General features: G+C 42.2%; 1 protein-coding gene across 2 annotated transcripts in view; it reads left to right on the forward strand.

Moving 5' to 3' along the window:
- Nucleotides 1-4,240: 4,240 nt before the first annotated feature.
- LOC139423097 (protein EURL homolog) overlaps nucleotides 4,241-18,449 on the forward strand; it is a 31,173-nt gene continuing 16,964 nt past the window's right edge. The window contains exons 1-2 of one of the 2 annotated variants that reach the window (XM_071174744.1): nucleotides 4,241-4,473; nucleotides 10,264-10,391. In XM_071174744.1, coding sequence (XP_071030845.1) covers nucleotides 10,265-10,391 — 127 coding nt within the window. In that variant the 5' untranslated portion in view covers nucleotides 4,241-4,473; nucleotide 10,264. Of the gene's footprint in view, nucleotides 4,474-10,259; nucleotides 10,392-18,449 lie in introns of both variants that reach the window. The other variant, XM_071174745.1, reaches the window with a different exon arrangement.

Consider the following 18,449-nt stretch of genomic DNA (forward strand, 5'->3'; position numbering starts at 1 on the left):
TCCGCTGTACCCGCACCCCACCATACCCCTGTCTGCACATTATGCCCTGAATATATTCTACCACGCCCATAAATCTGCTCCTTTTATTCCTTGTCCCTAACACTCTAGGCGACCAGTTTTGATAGCCTTTAGCCGCACCCTCATCCTACTCCTCCTCTGTTCCTCGGGTGATGTGGAGGTAAACCCAGGCCCTGCATGTCCCCAGGCACCCTCATTTGTTGACTTCTGTGATCGAAAAAGCCTTGGTTTCATGCATGTCAACATCAGAAGCCTCCTCCCTAAGTTTGCTTTACTCACTGCTTTAGCACACTCTGCCAACCCTGATGTCCTTGCCGTGTCTGAATCCTGGCTTAGGAAGGCCACCAAAAATTCTGAGATTTCCATACCCAACTATAACACTTTCCGTCAAGATAGAACTGCCAAAGGGGGAGGAGTTGCAATCTACTGCAGAGATAGAACTTTGCAGGCTGTCATACTTTCCAGGTCTATGCCCAAACAGTTCGAACTTCTAATTTAAAAAATTAATCTCTCCAGAAATAAGTCTCTCACTGTTGCCGCCTGCTACCGACCCCCCTCAGCTCCCAGCTGTGCCCTGGACACCATCTGTGAATTGATCGCCCCCCATCTAGCTTCAGAGTTTGTTCTGTTAGGTGACCTAAACTGGGATATGCTTAACACCCCGGCAGTCCTACAATCTAAGCTAGATGCCCTCAATCTCACACAAATCATCAAGGAGGTACAACCCTAAATCCGTAAACATGGGCACCCTAATTGACATTATCCTGACCAACTTGCCCTCCAAATACACCTCTGCTGTCTTCAACCAGGATCTCAGCGATCACTGCCTCATTGCCTATATCCGCTATGGGTCCGCGGTCAAACGACCACCCCTCATCACTGTCAAACGCTCCCTAAAACACTTCTGCGAGCAGGCCTTTCTAATTGACCTGGCCCGGGTATCCTGGAAGGATATTGACCTCATCCCGTCAGTTGAGGATGCCTGGTCATTCTTTAAAAGTAACTTCCTCACCATCTTAGACAAGCATGCTCCATTCAAAAAATGCAGAACTAAGAACAGATATAGCCCTTGGTTCACTCCAGACCTGACTGCCCTCGACCAGCACAAAAACATCCTGTGGCAGACTGCAATAGCATCGAATAGTGCCCGCGATATGCAACTGTTCAGGGAAGTCAGGAACCAATACACGCAGTCAGTCAGGAAAGCAAAGGCCAGCTTTTTCAAGCAGAAATTTGCATCCTGTAGCTCTAACTCCAAAAAGTTCTGGGACACTGTAAAGTCCATGGAGAACAAGAGCACCTCCTCCCAGCTGCCCACTGCACTGAGGCCAGGTAACACGGTCACCACCGATAAATCCGTGATAATCGAAAACCTCAACAAGCATTTCTCAACGGCTGGCCATGCCTTCCTCCTGGCTACTCCACCCCCCCCCCCCCCCCCCCCCCCCCCCAACTACTCGCCCACGCCTCCCCAGCTTCTCCTTTACCCAAATCCAGATAGCCGATGTTCTGAAAGAGCTGCAAAACCTGGACCCATACAAATCAGCTGGGCTTGACAATCTGGACCCTCTATTTCTGAAACTGTCTGCCGCCATTGTCGCAACCCCTATCACCAGCCTGTTCAACCTCTCCTTCGTATCATCTGAGATCCCCAAGGATTGAAAAGCTGCCGCGATCATCCCCCTCTTCAAAGGGGGAGACACCCTGGACCCAAACTGTTACATACCTATATCCATCCTGCCCTGCCTATCTAAGGTCTTCGAAAGCCAAGTCAACAAACAGATCACTGACCATCTCGAATCCCACCGTACCTTCTCCGCTGTGCAATCCAGTTTCCGAGCCGGTCACGGGTGCACCTCAGCCACGCTCAAGATACTAAACGATATCATAACCGCCATCGATAAAAGACAGTACTGTGCAGCCGTCTTCATCGACCTGGCCAAGGCTTTCGACTCTGTCAATCACCATATTCTTATCGGCAGACTCAGTAGCCTCGGTTTTTCTAATGACTGCCTTGCCTGGTTCACCAACTACTTTGCAGACAGAGTTCAGTGTGTCAAATCGGAGGGCATGTTGTCCGGTCCTCTGGCAGTCTCTATGGGGGTACTACAGGGTTCAATTCTCGGGCCGACTCTTTTCTCTGTATATATCAATGATGTTGCTCTTGCTGCGGGTGATTCCCTGATCCACCTCTACGCAGACGACACCATTCTGTATACTTCTGGCCCTTCCTTGGACACTGTGCTATTTAACCTCCAAACGAGCTTCAATGCCATACAACACTCCTTCCGTGGCCTCCAACTGCTCTTAAACGCTAGTAAAACCAAATGCATGCTTTTCAACCGCTCGCTGCCTGCACCCGCACGCCCAACTAGCATCACCACCCTGGATGGTTCTGACCTAGAATATGTGGACATCTATAAGTACCTAGGTGTCTGGCTAGACTGCAAACTCTCCTTCCAGACTCATATCAAACATCTCCAATCCAAAATCAAATCTAGAGTTGGCTTTCTATTTCGCAACAAAGCCTCCTTCACTCACGCCGCAAAACTTACCCTAGTAAAACTGACTATCCTACCGATCCTCGACTTCGGCGACGTCATCTACAAAATAGCTTCCAATACTCTACTCAGCAAACTGGATGCAGTTTATCACAGTGCCATTTGTTTTGTTACTAAAGCACCCTATACCACCCACCACTGCGTCCTGTATGCTCTAGTCGGCTGTCCCTCGCTACATGTTCGTCGCCAGACCCATTGGCTCTAGGTCATCTACAAGTCTATGCTAGGTAAAGCTCCGCCTTATCTCAGTTCACTGGTCACGATGGCAACACCCACCCGTAGCACACGCCAGCAGGTGTATCTCACTGATCATCCCTAAAGCCAGAACCTCATTTGGCCACCTTTCCTTCCAGTTCTCTGCTGCCTGCGACTGGAACAAATTGCAAAAATCTCTGAAGTTGGAGACTTTTATCTCCCTCACCAACTTTAAACATCTGCTATCTGAGCAGCTAACCGATCGCTGCAGCTGTACATAAGTCCATCAGTATGTAGCCCACCCAATTTATCTACCTCATCCCCATACTGTTTTTATTTTATTTACTTTTCTGCTCTTTTGCACACCAGTATCTCTACCTGCACATGTTCATCTGATCATTTATTACTCCAGTGTTAATGTGCTAAATTGTAATTATTCACTCCTATGGCCTATTTATTGCCTACCTCCTCATGCCTTTTGCACACAATGTATATAGATTATTTTTTTCTTCTTCTATGTTATTGACTTGTTTAATGTTTACTCCATGTGTAACTCTGTGTTGTTGTCTGTTCACACTGCTATGCTTTATATTGGCCAGGTCGCAGTTGCAAATGAGAACTTGTTCTCAACTAGCCTACCTGGTTAAATAAAGGTGAAATAAAAAAATGTTTACCCAGTTTTGTGCTGCTACTATGTTGTGTTGCTACCATGCTGTGTTGTCATGTGTTTCTGCCATGCTATGTTGTCTTAGGTCTCGCTTTATGTAGTGTTGTCTCTCTTGTCATTATGTGTGATTTGTCCTATATTTTTATTTTATTTATTTTTAATCCCAGCCCCCGTCCCCGCAGGCCTTTTAGTAGGCGGTCATTGTAAATAAGAATTTGTTAACTGACTTGCCTAGTTAAATGAAGGTTAAATAAATAAATAAAACATCTTTGTTAGAAATAATACTATATTTCAATGGAAATGGAGTGATGCTGAATGTAAAAATTATTATTTTACCACACTACAGTATAATTCTAGCATGGAATAGGTGTCATTGTTCGAAAGGAGTTCTTCTGTATCCTTGTTGACATTAATGGGAATCCACCATAGTTCTTTTCATGAAAGGAATCCCCACGTGTGACTTCATGTGAAACGAAAATGAAAGGGGTGTTGGACAGTCCGGTCGTTGATAGATCAGTTTCTCTTCTCATATTTCGCTCGCTTCGTTATTAAAATCTGAATACCAAATTATAGTGTAAACATTTCCCCTATGTAATCATATTAGGTCATACATGTAGCTATTATTCTATTGTTCGAACAATTTTCCTCTATTCTGTTGACGATTGTTAAATATACCAAGTCTAAAGGGGTTTAATCAAGCGGAATGCATTTGAAAAGGCTAATATAGAGCTCGAATAATGATGATCCTAGATCATACATCGACATAAAATTGTTTCTTTATTTCAAAAGTGTGTAATGTATTATATATGCAGAACGATTTGCATTTAATCTGTATTGATATAATAACACACCCGCTGATGTATAAGTAGTTCGTTCCGAAAATGTGGGGGGTTTCCCCTCCACTGAAAGTAATGTGCTGTTCTGCGAGCTACCATCAACAACACTTTACTGCCCTACAGGCGCTCAAGGACTGAGGTAAAGGGAAACCAGATACCCGCGAATTCCCCTGAAGATTTGACAAAGGATTACAAGGTAAATGGCCGTTAAACAGAATAAATAGCTAGCTACATTGTATTACATTGCCATGTTTAATCGCTACTATAATTTTGTTTGGCTCCTGCTGGACATTATTGAACTTGACGACCAGATAATGGGTCACGATTCAGTTAACGTTATCTATGTTGGCTAGCACGGCTAGTCAGTACTGGCAGCAGTGTCATAACAAGGTTTTGCTAGCAGCAACCTAAGTCGTCTACAGTAGCTAGCTGGTTAGCCATTCACTCAGCTAACTATGTAACTAGTTCAATGTGTATCTAGCTAGCACTATAACGGACGCCGCCCGTAATGTGTAGGGCTAGCTAGCTAGATGGTTAGTTTGGGAGCTAGCTAACTCTTGATCAGGACTCCGTTCAATAACAGTACGTTACACATGTCATTGGAAGAAGGGGTCTTTTATAGGGTTAGTGTTCCAACACAGTCATATCATCCACACAGGGCCGGTTCTTGCCTTTCTGCTGCTCTAGGCGATAATATACTAGTAATAGTACAAGCATTTCGCTACACCCGCAATAACATCCGCTAAACACGTGTATGTGACCAATAAGATTTGATTTGCTATAGGTAAAAAATAACTGTTTTCCAGATGTTAGGTTAAATGTTGGTTCTGAATGAAAGGTAAAAAGGTATGTTTAAAATGCACATTTTCCAGGACATTGAAGATGCATCTTTTCAAGATGTTGAAATCGGTTCATATTAGGTTCTGGATGAAAGTTGAAAATACTTATTTTAAGGGGCACTAGAGAGTGTGCTATGGAATAGACGTGTTTTGTTAGAGCTCTGCAAAATTGAAACATACATATTTATCTTAATCTCTCACGGCCTATGATTTCAAATCATTGTCTGACAATATGACTAAAGGAAATGCCACCAAAAAAGGGTGCGTTAAACAAGATAATTTGGACGAGACACAACGAACCGATGTCAACATCGCTGACACACGATGTACGCACACTCAAAAGGTTCTACAGCTGCAACATCGAGAGCATCCTGACCGGTTGCATCACTGCCTGGTACTGCAATTGCTCGGCCTCCGACCGCAAGGCACTTCAGAGGGTAGTGCGTATGGCCCAGTACATCACTGGGGCAAAGCTTTCTGCCATCCAGGACCTCTACATCAGGTGGTGTCAGAGGAAGGCCCTAAAAATTGCCAAAGACCCCAGCCACCCCATTCATACTGTTCTCTCTACCACCGCATGGTAAGCTGTACCGGAGTGCCAAGTCTGGGACAAAAAGGCTTCTCAACAGTTTTTACCCCCAAGCCATAAGACTCCTACCCGGACTATTTGTATTGTGTGCCTCCTCCCAACCCCTCTTTTACGCTGCTGCTACTCTCTGTTTATCTTATATGCATAGTCACATTAACTGTACATTCATGTACATACTACCTCAATTGGCCCGACCAACCAGTGCTCCCGCACATTGGCTAACCGGGCTATCTGCATTGCTAACCAGGTTATCCGCCACCCACCACCCCCTCTTTTTACGTTACTGCTACTCTCTGTTCATCATATATGCATAGCATAACGATACCTACATGTACATACTACCTCAATAAGCCTGACTAACCGGTGTCTGTATATAGCCTTGCTACTCTTATTTTCAAATGTCTTTTTACTGTTGTTTTATTTCTTTACTTATCTACACACACACACACCTTTTTTTTCTTGCACTATTGGTTAGAGCCTGTACGTAAGCATTTCACTGTAAGGTCTACCTACACCTGTTGTATTCGGCGCACGTGACAAATAAACCTTGATTTGAGTTAGCTGAAGATACTTGCGGAGCCAGAGTGTCTTTCTGTCCAGATCTTTGGAGGTGATAAACCAACGGAAAGAGGATAATGAGTTGCACAAGAAATGCAGGGCTGCCAACATCCGATATGGATTCCTCTTCCCAGACCGAGGGATCAACATGCACGTTTGACACCCCAAAAGAGGCTGAACTGTTCTTTTCATTCAAGCTCCCTGGCTGAGTATACAGAACTGCTGTGCCAAATATAGGCCAGGGATGGTTGAATTTCCTGCCGATATCGGTCTTATCCATCAGAAGATCAGAATTTGGAACTTATAATGATGGGTGAGATTGTATTGTTTTATATAGCATTGTTTAGCCACCCACCCACTAACGTGACAGTTAAGTGTTATTTAGTCTTTGTTTACATGCAGAAAATCTATAGATTTAGATTAGGTTTTATGTCTCGTCACCCTAAGCTATGTTAGTTAATCAAGGAGTGCTTCATTTGGGGAAGTCACTCAGTAATGGGATGGGGTCTGTGTTTTATGTTCACTTTTAGTACAGGTGGCATGACAAGATCCCACATGTTTTGGGTTTCATATAACGGCAAGAATTTGCTCTAAAATAAGTAATGCCACATAGTAACCGGGCACAGCCATGCCTTCTTGCCTGTCCTACATTTCCTTATCTCCCAGCCCTTCTAATGTGATTAGCCCCAATGCTCCTCGCTCTTTTCCCCTTGCCCCGCTACAGTTTCTCCCTGCAGGCAGTCACTGAGTCCGAGGTGCTAAAGGAGCTCCTTAAACTTGACCCCAAATTAACATCTGGGTCAGATGGTTTAGATCCTTTAAGGTTACAGCCCCTATCATTGCTGAGCCTATCTCTGACCTTTTTAACCTGTCTTTACTCTCTGGGGAGGTTCCCATTGCTTGGAAGGCAGCCACAGTGCATCCTTTATTTAAAGGCGGAGATCCATCTGATTCTAACTGTTATAGGCCAATTTCTATTTTTTCCCTGTTAATCAAAAGTTTTGGAAAAACCAGCCAGTTGACTACTGAGAAGTTTTCTTGATGTCTCTAGTTTCCGGTCAGGTTATGGATGTGTCACTGCAATCTTAATGGTCCTAAATAATGTCACCATTTCCCTTGATTCTAAGCAATGTTGTGCTGCTATTTTTATTGACTTGACCAAAGCTTTTGATACGGTAGACCGTTCCATTCTTGTGGATCGGCTAACATGCTGACTAGACCGCGCACATACATCTGCATTTTGATTTTGGCCCCCCACACCAGACACAATCAGGACACGCAGGTTGAAATATCAAAACAAACTGAACCAATTATATTGATTTGGGGACCGGTCGATAAGCAACCATTTCTGGCAATTTAGCTAGCTAGCTAGCTTGCTGTTGCTAGTTAATTTGGCCTAGGATATTAACATTGGGTTGTTATTTTACCTGAAATGCACACGGTCCTCTACTCTGACAATTCATCCACAGATAAAAGGGTTAAAGTTTGTTTTCTAGTAATCTCTCCTCCTTCAGGTTTCTTCTTTGGACTTTATATGGTGGTTGGCAACCAACTAGATTCATTTTCTGATCCTTTGATTGGGTGGACAACATGTCAGTTCATGCTGCAAGAGCTCTGATAACTTCAGGAGGACATCTTCCAACCTATCATAATTACTTTGAAAGCCTATGGAAGGGGGTGAGAACCATGAGCCTCCTAGGTTTTGTATTGAAGTCAAAGTACCCAGAGGAAGACAGAAGCTACCTGTCCTCTGGCTACACCATGGTGCTACCCTACAGATTGCTGCTGAGGCTACAGTAGACCTTCATCGCAAAACAGTGTTTTAATGAATTATTTGGTGATGTAAATGTATTAGTATAGTTTTTTTCTAAACAGGACAACTTTAATGGTTCACAATTTATATTTTTCTGAAATTCAGTGAGAAGGATGGTCCTCTTCTAGCCTACCCGCACAACTTACTCTCACTGTATCTGCAATATATGCTGGGGACAATAAAAGGCCACTAAAATGTGCAGTTTTGTCACACTACACAATGCCACAATGTCTCAAGTTAAAGTAGTGTGCGATTGGCATGCTGACTGCAGCAAGGTCCACTGGAGCTGTTGCCAGATAATTTTATGTTAATTTCTCTACCATAAGCCGTCTCTGTTGTTTTTGAGAGTTTGGCAGTACGTCCAACAGGCCTAACAACTGCAGATTACATGTAACCATGCCAACCCAGGACATCCACATTCTGCGTCTTCACCTGTGGCTTCCTCACCAGCCACCCGAACAGCTGATAAAACTGTTTGTTTGCACAAACGGCAAATTTCTGCACAAACTGTCAGAAACCATCTCAGGGAAGCTCATCAGCGTGCTCGTCGTCCTTACCAGGGTCTTGACATGACTGCAGTTAGGCGTCGTAACCGACTTCAGTGGTCAAATGCTCACCTACGCTGGAGAAGTGTGCTCTTGAGGCCCATTGTCGTGCCATTCGTCCACCGCTATCACCTCATGTTTCAGTATAATGCACAGCCACATGTCGCAAAGATCTGTACACAATTCGTTCAAGCTGAAAATGTCCTAGTTCTTCCATGGCCTACATACTCACCAGACATGTCACCCATTGAGCATGTTTGGGATGCTCTGAATCGACATGTACGTCAGCGTGTTCCAGTTCCCGCCAATATCCAGTAACTTTGCACAGCCATTGAGGAGTGGGACAACATTCCACAGGCCACAATCAACAGCCTGATCAACTCTGCACGATGTGTCGCACTACATGAGGCAAATAAATGGTGGTCGCACCAGATACTGATTGGTTTTCTGATCCACGCCCCTATCTTTTCTTTAAGGTATCTGTGACCAACAGACACATATCTGTATTCAAAGACGTGAAATCCATAGATTCATGGATTTATTTAAATGAACTGATTTCCTTATGAACTTTAACTCAGTCAAATCTTTGAAATTGTTGCATGTTGTGTTTTTATTTTTGTTCAGTGTAGAATATTCAGATGAAAATCTGTTGCCAATTGGATGGGAACCTAGCTACTGATACTTGTTTTTTCATGACTCTCTTGCCCCTCTGCAGGAGACATATGGTGAGCAATATGTTTGGAACATTGAATTGCAATAAAATCTGTCGAATCGCAATTGCTTATAGATTCGTAAGGATTGCAATACATATCGTATTGGCAATTAAAGTATCGTGATAATATCGTTTCGTAAGGTCCCTGGCAATTCTCAGTCCTATTACATACACATTTTCACTTTTTACCAGGAGTCGTTTTCAAATGTCAAATGATGCTGATAATATTTAGGAACAGTGTGAAAGAAGAATGGAAACCTAAAATGTGTGCCCCTGCTTATTCATTTTAATCTCATTTTGCAGTTTTGTTCTGTAATCCTTAGATAAACGCAGGGATGACAAGTGTCCTGGAACAGAAATACTAACATTATATGCACATTGTAATGAATAACCCCCTTGGTTATCACATTCTGGAATGGTCACCTTATGTAAGCCGGGGTAAGCTAATTTACCATTTACATGGGTCACCAGACACACTATTTTCTTTCTCTGTGAGAGATCACTGTTGGGTCCTCGTTTACATGCCAGTACTCCTACGACTTTTTCATACGCGTTCTAAAAGTTGTTCCATCCTGTTGTCACCTGAAAATCAGCAAAAATCTCTCCTCTCAAAAAATGTGATTCCTATCTTCTTCAATGTCTTGATATTTCATGAGGCATAATGCTTACAGGGCACTGCCTTGAGCAAACCATAACTCTCGCTACTATCAGCATAGTAATGACATTCTCGTGATGAGCCACTAACGTGAGTGTTATTTTTCCATCTAACTAATACAAGCCAAGACGTTAGTTTGAAAGAGTTCTGTTCAAGAATGAAGGAGGACTCTTGACTTCCAACATTTGTTTTGACATTTAGATGTTGTGCAAGCCCTTCATGCCTCATGTCCTGCCATGTGCTCTTGTCTCTGTTTGTTTTTCAATTTGAGACAGTATGGACAAAGCGGAGCAGTTTGTCAACATCGACCTAAACGACGACAACATCTGCGGTGTCTGCAAGCTGGAGACCGACACGGGGACCATGTCCTTCTGCCATGTCTGCTTTGAGCTCAGCATCGAAGGTGAGCGAGGCGCCAGTCCCCAGGGCTTGTTGAGCAAGTGGGAATGAAGAGCAAACAAAGTGGTCAATATACAGTGGGGTCTGAAATTGACACCCTTGATAATGATGAGCAATATTGACTGTATAAAATAAGTAATTATTTTAATCTATTACAATAGTTTTAGTTTAACAAGTAATTTATTTATTTTTCTCAACTGGTCAAAATTGACACCCCTAAATATTCTTATAAATAAAGTAGTCAAGTTAAGTATTTGGACCCATATTCCTAGCACGCAATGCCTACATGAATCATGAATAAGGATGAGTGAGAAAGTTACTGAGGGGCAAAACTTGAAATAGTTTTGTATTTTTTTTTTTACTGGCTACTTCTGCATTCTTGCAGGGCAGTACTTCAACCACGAGAAACTGTGTGTAGGCCAACTGTCGCACGCATGTTATGAGGCATATTTTGTACGTACGTAGCATTTATAAATGAGGCCCTGGGCGTTTACATTTGAAAACAGGTCTTTGGCCATGCACACCAGTGGTGAGATTTGCATCGAAAGAAGGATGCATAAGCAGGAAAGACCCCATACCTTCTGTAAAATATGGTTGTGGATCTTTGATGCTATGTGGCTATTTTGCTTCCACTGGTTGTTAAAGTCAACAGCATCATAAACTTGACCAAGTACCGAGACATTTTTGCCAAAAACCTGGTTGGCTCAGTACCAGGAGCCTGAAACTTGGTAACAAGTGGATCTTCCGGCAAGACGATAACCTCAAGCACACATCAAAATCCAGGTTTTTAAAATTTGATTGACCACAAAATCAACATTTTGCAATGGCCGTCTGTCTCCCGACTCAAATCCCATTAAAAACCTGTGGAATGAATTGAAAGGGCAGTCTATAAGCGCACACTAAGGATATCAAGGATCTGAAAAGATTTTGTATGGAGGAATGGTCTAATATCCTTCCCAATGTATTCTCCAATCTCATAAAACATTTGAGAAAAAGGCTCAGTGCTGTTATCCTCGCAGGGTGAGGTATTGTTTATAATAATTTTGACCCTCTATGTTTTTGAGAGAGAAAAAGTATTGTTAAACAAAATCTTACTCTGAGCAATTTCCCAATTTTGTTGCGCATTCAACATACACTATATATAATCAAGTCTGTGGACACCCCTTCAAATTGGTGGAGTTGGCTATTTCAGCTACACCCGTTGCTGACTGGTGTATAAAATCGAGTGCACCGCCATGCAATCTCCATAGACAAACATTGGCATTAGAATCGCCTTTCTGAAGAGCTCCGTGACTTTCAACATGGCACCGTCATAAGATTTGGAGGATGCCAGGGGGAGACTACCTGCCCCAATGCGTAGTGCCAACTGTAAAGTTTGGTGGAGGAGGAATAACGTTCTGAGGCTGTTTTTCATAATTCTAGTGAGGGGGAATCTTAACGGAACAGCAAACTTTGTGGTAACAGTTTGGGGAAGGCCCTTTCCTGTTTCAGCATGACAATTTCCCCCGTCCACAAAGCGAGGTCCATACAGAAATGGTTTATCGAGATGACCTCAACCCCATTGAACACCTTTAGGATGAATTTGAACACTGACTGCGAGCCAGGCCTAATCGCCCAACATCAGTGCTCGACCTCACTAATGCTCTTGTTGTTGAATGGAAGCAAGTGCCCATAGCAATGTCCCATTTAGAGGTCAGCAGATTATGATTTTTCAATGCCGATACTGATTATTGGAGGACCAAAAAAAGCTGATACCAATTAATCGGCTGTTTAAATATATATTTTTTTGATTGATTGTTTTTTTATAAGATAAGTTTAATGCTAGCTGGCAACGTACCTTGGCTCCTTGCTGCACTTGCGTAACAGGTGATCAGTCTGCCACGCAGTTTGTAGAGGCGTCCAAAAATGCTGATTACCGATTGTTGTGAACTTGAAATCGGCCCTAATTAATCGGCCATGCCGATATAGCAGAAAAGGGGAGACCAACTCGATATTAATGCATATGATTTTAGAATGAGATGTTCGATGAGCTGGTGTCCATGTACTCTTGGTCATATAGTGTAGCTCAGTATGTGTATTTTATGTAGTATTTTTTTTGTTGTTGCTCATCTTGATTAAGTGAGACAATAATTTTGGACCTGACTGTATGTGCTTTGCATGCATTGAGCCTTTATCGAATCCCGGAACTGTGGGAAAAGGGAATATATCCTGTTTGTTCCAGGTGGAGTTTTTATTGATTATTCTACTGCAGTAGAGTCCCAGAAAGAGCATGATTGTGGAGTTGAGCATCATGTGCAGATGCCCCAGTCTGTCACAAAGTGTTACCATTGTTGCTCCACTGTGTGTCTGTATCCAGATAAGCCTGTATAGGCTATTGTCGCAGAGATTTTGATACAGCCTGTGCAGCCTCTGGCCATTTAGCAGTAGTTAAGAGGCAGCCAGGGATGGCACATGGGTGTGGGGTGGGGGTGAGGGCAGCAGTAATAATAGTGATATATGGGAGGGATCTGTGACTAGGCCCTGCTTTCTGTTGAATTTCTCCCTGGCCACGCTAGGCTAGATGCCCACTGATCTTCTAGGTTAAATTCCTATCTAGGCTAATGCCCACGGCTCATCTGATTCTGCTTGACTTCATTAAGGTAGACCGGGAGGGAACTGCTCTCTGTCCAAGTTGCTCAGAGTAGAGGAGGCCACGCGTAAGTACAGGGTGTTTCTCAATATGCATACTAGCATGTTCCACACTCATGCTCAGAGTACACTCTCTGAGGAAGTTCTGTTTAGTACGTTCTTGTTAGGACGAGAGTGTGGAGAACGCATAAAACATTACATTTGAGAAGCAGTTAACTTTTGGGTCCTCCTGCCATTCATATTTTTTTTACCAGCCAAAATATTTTTTCCCCTGTTTAGAATTACACCAACAAAACACATAAAACAGATGAGCACGCTTTGTAATGTTTATAAAATAATTATAATACTAGTAAGAAGTAATGTGGTATATTTTAATTACATTTAAAAAAAACTTTTAACCAAAATAACACGAGTCAAACATTTTCACTTGCCCCTTTTAAGGGTGGGAGGTTGTGGTAGCGTGACTCTAGTCATGTTTGTGCCTGTGAGATTGAGTCTGACTTGTAGAAGTGTCTTCTCTTCCATAGCAGTTGAAACTCAAACATAGAAAAACAACCTAACTTGTGAACAAATGAATGTAACTAGCCAAGAAACACAAGGACAAAGTCTCACTTCAGTAGACTTTTGTTTCAAGTAAATTAGACTAACTTTTATGCCTGTGCGCAGCGCTTATGAATATGAATCTTTCACTCAGCTCTTCATGTTCGCACAGTCCCCAGGCAGTGTTTCAGCGCGAGGTGGAATAGGCTATATAGGATTTGTAGTTCTTTGACTTTGTGCGATTTAATTGACCAGCTATGAAACAAAACGACAGAAATACTTTGAAACCAGCTACTTTAGCATTTACTATAAATGTGATCATACTTTTTACTATTTTTATTCACATATGCGAGTGAAATGCTCACACTGTGGAGCCCTACCCGCAGGTGTCGGGTGTTAATTTTAGGCCCTGGTTGGTAGTGATGTTAATCGGTTAGCTGCCAAAAATGCATAAAAAAATGCAAAAATTGTCATCCTTGTTGGTCTATTGGGAAATCAATTGGCACGTGTGTATTTTTGTTGTCGTCGTGCATCTTATTTATCATGTGCAAATCATACAGAGTCAAGTTTGAGGAGTGGAATAGCGTACCACCTGTCAGGCAGCTCGAGAACTCCTCAAAAAGCCTGTAGGCTACTGGAGTGAAACCTGCTGAATGAATGAATTTTTTTAAATGTTCGCGTCAAATTGGCAACCCATCCTTTATGGGATTAATTGACAAATAAACAAACCATTGCAATAATTCAATATGGTTTAAAAATCCAGTCATTGCGCAACAATGCAATCGCGTGTTAACTTTGGTGGCTATGATTTACAAGGAGCTATTTTATTTCTCAATCTCAATTCGTCATTAAAACACGCATACCATTAATCTTTCGGGTACATTGGCTATGTACAGTTCATTTGGAAAGTATTCAGACGCCTTGACATTTGACAAAGTTGTTTTTCCTCAATCTACATACAATACCCCATAATGACGAAGCAAAAACAGTTTTTTAGTAATTGTTGCACATTTATGAAAAATAACTAATTCACATAACTTTTCAGACCCTTTGCTATGAGACTTGAAATTGAGCTCTGGTGCATCCTGTTTCCATTGATCATCCTTGATGTTTCTACAACTTGTTTGGAGTCCACCTGTTGTAAATTCAATTGATTGGACATGATTTGGAAAGGCACACACCTGTCTATATAAGGTCCCACAGTTGACAGTGCATGTCAGAGCAAAAACCGAGCCATGAGGTTGAAGGAATTGTTTGTGGAGTTCCGAGACAGGATTGTGTCGAGGCACAGATCTGAGGAAGGGTACCAAAACATTTCTGCAGCATTGAAGGTCTCCAAGAACACAGTGGCATCCATCGTTCTTAAATGGAAGAAGTTTGAAACCACCAAGACTCTTACTAGAGCTGGCCACCTGGCCAAACTGAACAATCGGGGGAGAAGGGCCTTGGCCAGGGAGGTGGCCAAGAACCCGATTGTTACTGACAGAGCTCCAGAGTTGCTTTGTGAAGATGGGAGAACCTTCCAGGATGACAATCATCTCTGCAGCAGTCCACCTTTATAGTAGGGTGGCTAGATGGAAGCCACTCCTCAGTAAAAGGCACATGACAGCCCTCTTGGGGTTTGCCAAAAGTAACCTAAAGGGCTCTCAAACCATGAGAAACAAGATTCTCGGGACTGATGAAACCAAGATTGAACTTCTTGGCTTGAATGGCATCTGGAGGAAACGTGGCACCATCCATACGGTGAAGTATAATTGTGTCAGATTCATGCTCTGGGGATGTTTTTCAGCGGCAGGTACTGGTAGACTAGTCAGGATCAAGGGAAAGATGACTGGAGCGAAGCACAGAGATCCTTGATGAAAACGTGTTCCAGAGCGCTTAGGACCTCAGACTGGGTCGAAGGTTCTGCTTCCAACAGGACAACGATCCGAAGCACACTACCAAGACAACGCAGGAGTGGCTTCGGGACAAGTCTCAATGTCCTTGAGTGGCCCAGCCAGAGCCCGGACTTGAACCCGATCGAACATCTCTGGAGAGACTTGAAAATAGCTGTGCAGCGAAGCTCCACATCCAACCTGCCCGAGGTTGAGAGGATCTGCAGAGAAGAATGGGAGAAACTCCCCAAATACAGGTGTGCCGAGCTTGTAGTGTCATAGCCAAGAAGACTCCAGGCTGTAATCGTTGCCACAGGTGCTTCAACGAAGTACTGAGTAAAGGATTAGAATTCTTCTGTAATTGTGATATTTCAGTTTTGTATTTTAAGAAATTTGCCAACATTTCTAAACCTGTTTTCTCTTTGTCATTATGGGGTATTGTGTGTGTAGATTGAGATTATTTAATTGAATCAATTTTAGAATAAGACTGTAATGTAACAAAATGCCAAAGTCGAGGGGTCTGAATACTTTCCAAATGCACTGTATAGCCTGCCTACTGTTGACTATCAATGCGTCACCCACCACTTTGCAATGTGCGCTTGATGCAGTATAATGATGCAGTATAATTGTTTGAAACCTGGATGTTTTACTTAACTTCAAATAATGAGGCATGTCTTACCTTGCTTCAAAATTAGCCTTGTGGAAATCAATCCATAGAAAACCAATTATTTTATAAAGAATTCCTCATGCCATTAACAAGCATTTCTCTCTTGTTCTATTGCTTTTCATATCAACATTCTTTCGTTGTCCAGAAGCCAAAGACACAATCTTAGTCATATTAGCAACCCATCATAGTTGTTGCGATTAGATTCCCCCTCTTTCGAAGTTTCTAACTGAGATTTTCATCTGTCACACATGGAACTGCTCGCATTAGGTGCTCTGTTTACAACACATTGAAAATTACATTTTATTAGCTGCTTCATTACAGGAGTTGCATCTTCAATAATAGGCTATATAGCCTTTTGACTAAGACGATCGGCTTGCTATTGTTGCATGTTTCCATTAAGCTCTTAATGACACATTTCTGGTCTGTGTGTGTGTGTGTGTGTGTGTGCATAATATCAGAGTGTAAGAGGCGAAGCGAGAGGTTTCACTCAACAAAATCTGTACAAAATAAACCCAATGCGTTTCTATGGGCTTATTTTGGGACTAAGCTTGTTGCCTGCCTTCCCGCATTGTTAGGTCGGAAACATATAATGACGAGACGCTTCCACAGATCTCTGATAGTATTTTCTGTTGGTCACGTCAACCGTTTGTTGACCGGTTAATAAGGGTCAGTTAGTTGGCAGCAAAATTGACACATTTGCATCCCTGCTAGTTAATAACTTCTTATGGACGGTAGCGTCCCACTTGGCCAACATCCGGTGAAATTGCAGAGCGCGAAATTCAAACTACAGTATTATAAATATTTAACTTTCATAAAATCATAAGTGTAATACATCAAAATAAAGCTTAACTTCTTGTTAATCCAGCCGCGATGTCAGATTTCAAAAAGGCTTTACGGCGAAAGCAAACCATGTGATTATCTGAGGACAGCGCCCCGCACACAAACACATGAAAACATATTTCAACCAGACAGGTGCGACACAAGTCAGAAATAGCGATATAAAAAATGCCTTACCTCTGATCTTCTTCTGTTAGCACTCCAAAAGGTCCCAGTTACATCACAAATGGTCCTTTTGTTCGATAATGTCCTTTATATCCATAAAACTTAGTTTTAGCTGGCGCGCTCCAGTCAATAATCCACCCAGTTTCCCTCCATCAAAATGCATACAAAATGAATCCCAAACGTTACTAAAACTTTTCCAAATAAGTCAAACAACATTTATAATCAAACCTGATGTACCCTAATACGTGAATAAAATATAACATTTAAGACGGAGAATCGTTATTGTCTTTTACCTGAGAAAAATACCAAAGAACGCGCTCTCTTCCACGCGCTTGGAAACACTACAGCTATTTTTTGGGATGGTTTGTCCTCGCGGTTTCGCCTGCCATATCAATTCTGTTATACTCACAGACATAATATTAACAGTTTTGTAAACTTTAGAGTGTTTTCTATCAAAATCTACCAATTATATGCATGTCCTAGCTTCTGGGCCTGAGTAACAGGCTGTTTACTTTGGGCACGCTTTTCATCCGGATGTCAAAATACTGCCCCCTACTCAAGAGAGGTTAAACAGTCAAAAATGACCTAAAACTAATGTTTTGCAAGGTAGATGTCAATTCTACTTAGGTAGCTAGCTACAAATTCTTTGTGGCTAGCCAGTTAGCCCTATTGACTTACAATGGACTTACCATTCACTAAACCTTCTTCCAGCCAGGACAATGGCAATAAAGACAAAACGAGATTATTCATAAAGCAAACGTTTTACTTCATAATTATCAGCTAGATATATATGTGGATCGAGCTGACAAGATAGTTTAACAGGCGAATATGACCTACAACTAATGTTATGCAAGGTTAGATGTAAATTCTTTGTGGGTAGCTAGCTAAGTAACAGGAACGTTAGAAGCTAGCCAGTTTGCCCTATTGACTTACTATGTGCTTATGATTTACGTACACTACAGTCGGTATTGTAGGCAGGTAAACATGCCACCATTAACACAGTATGTATTTATTAACGTATCAAGATAAAATATTGTAGTCAGGCAACATATGAGATGTGAATGCACAACATTTAATTCCGAAATCAGTTTATTTTCTCACGCTACAGCTCAAATAATCAGCAGCATTAATTTCAAGAAAATTTGCATTGCTTTTACGTGGTTGTGTCATATTCCTGTGACTACTTTCCGTTGAAGCTTGCATCTATGCATGCTTCAAAATATGTACAAATGGAGTACACATCCGAGAAGTGCCCTCTGTGCTCTGTTTCTCATACTTTGATTTGGACTCATCCAACCCTCCCATGCTCCAGTTTGCGTGCTTGCAGCACGGTAGTATGCATTTTGAGTAA

This window comes from Oncorhynchus clarkii, chromosome 12, assembly GCF_045791955.1.
Source record: "Oncorhynchus clarkii lewisi isolate Uvic-CL-2024 chromosome 12, UVic_Ocla_1.0, whole genome shotgun sequence".
NCBI classification, from domain to species: domain Eukaryota; kingdom Metazoa; phylum Chordata; class Actinopteri; order Salmoniformes; family Salmonidae; genus Oncorhynchus; species Oncorhynchus clarkii.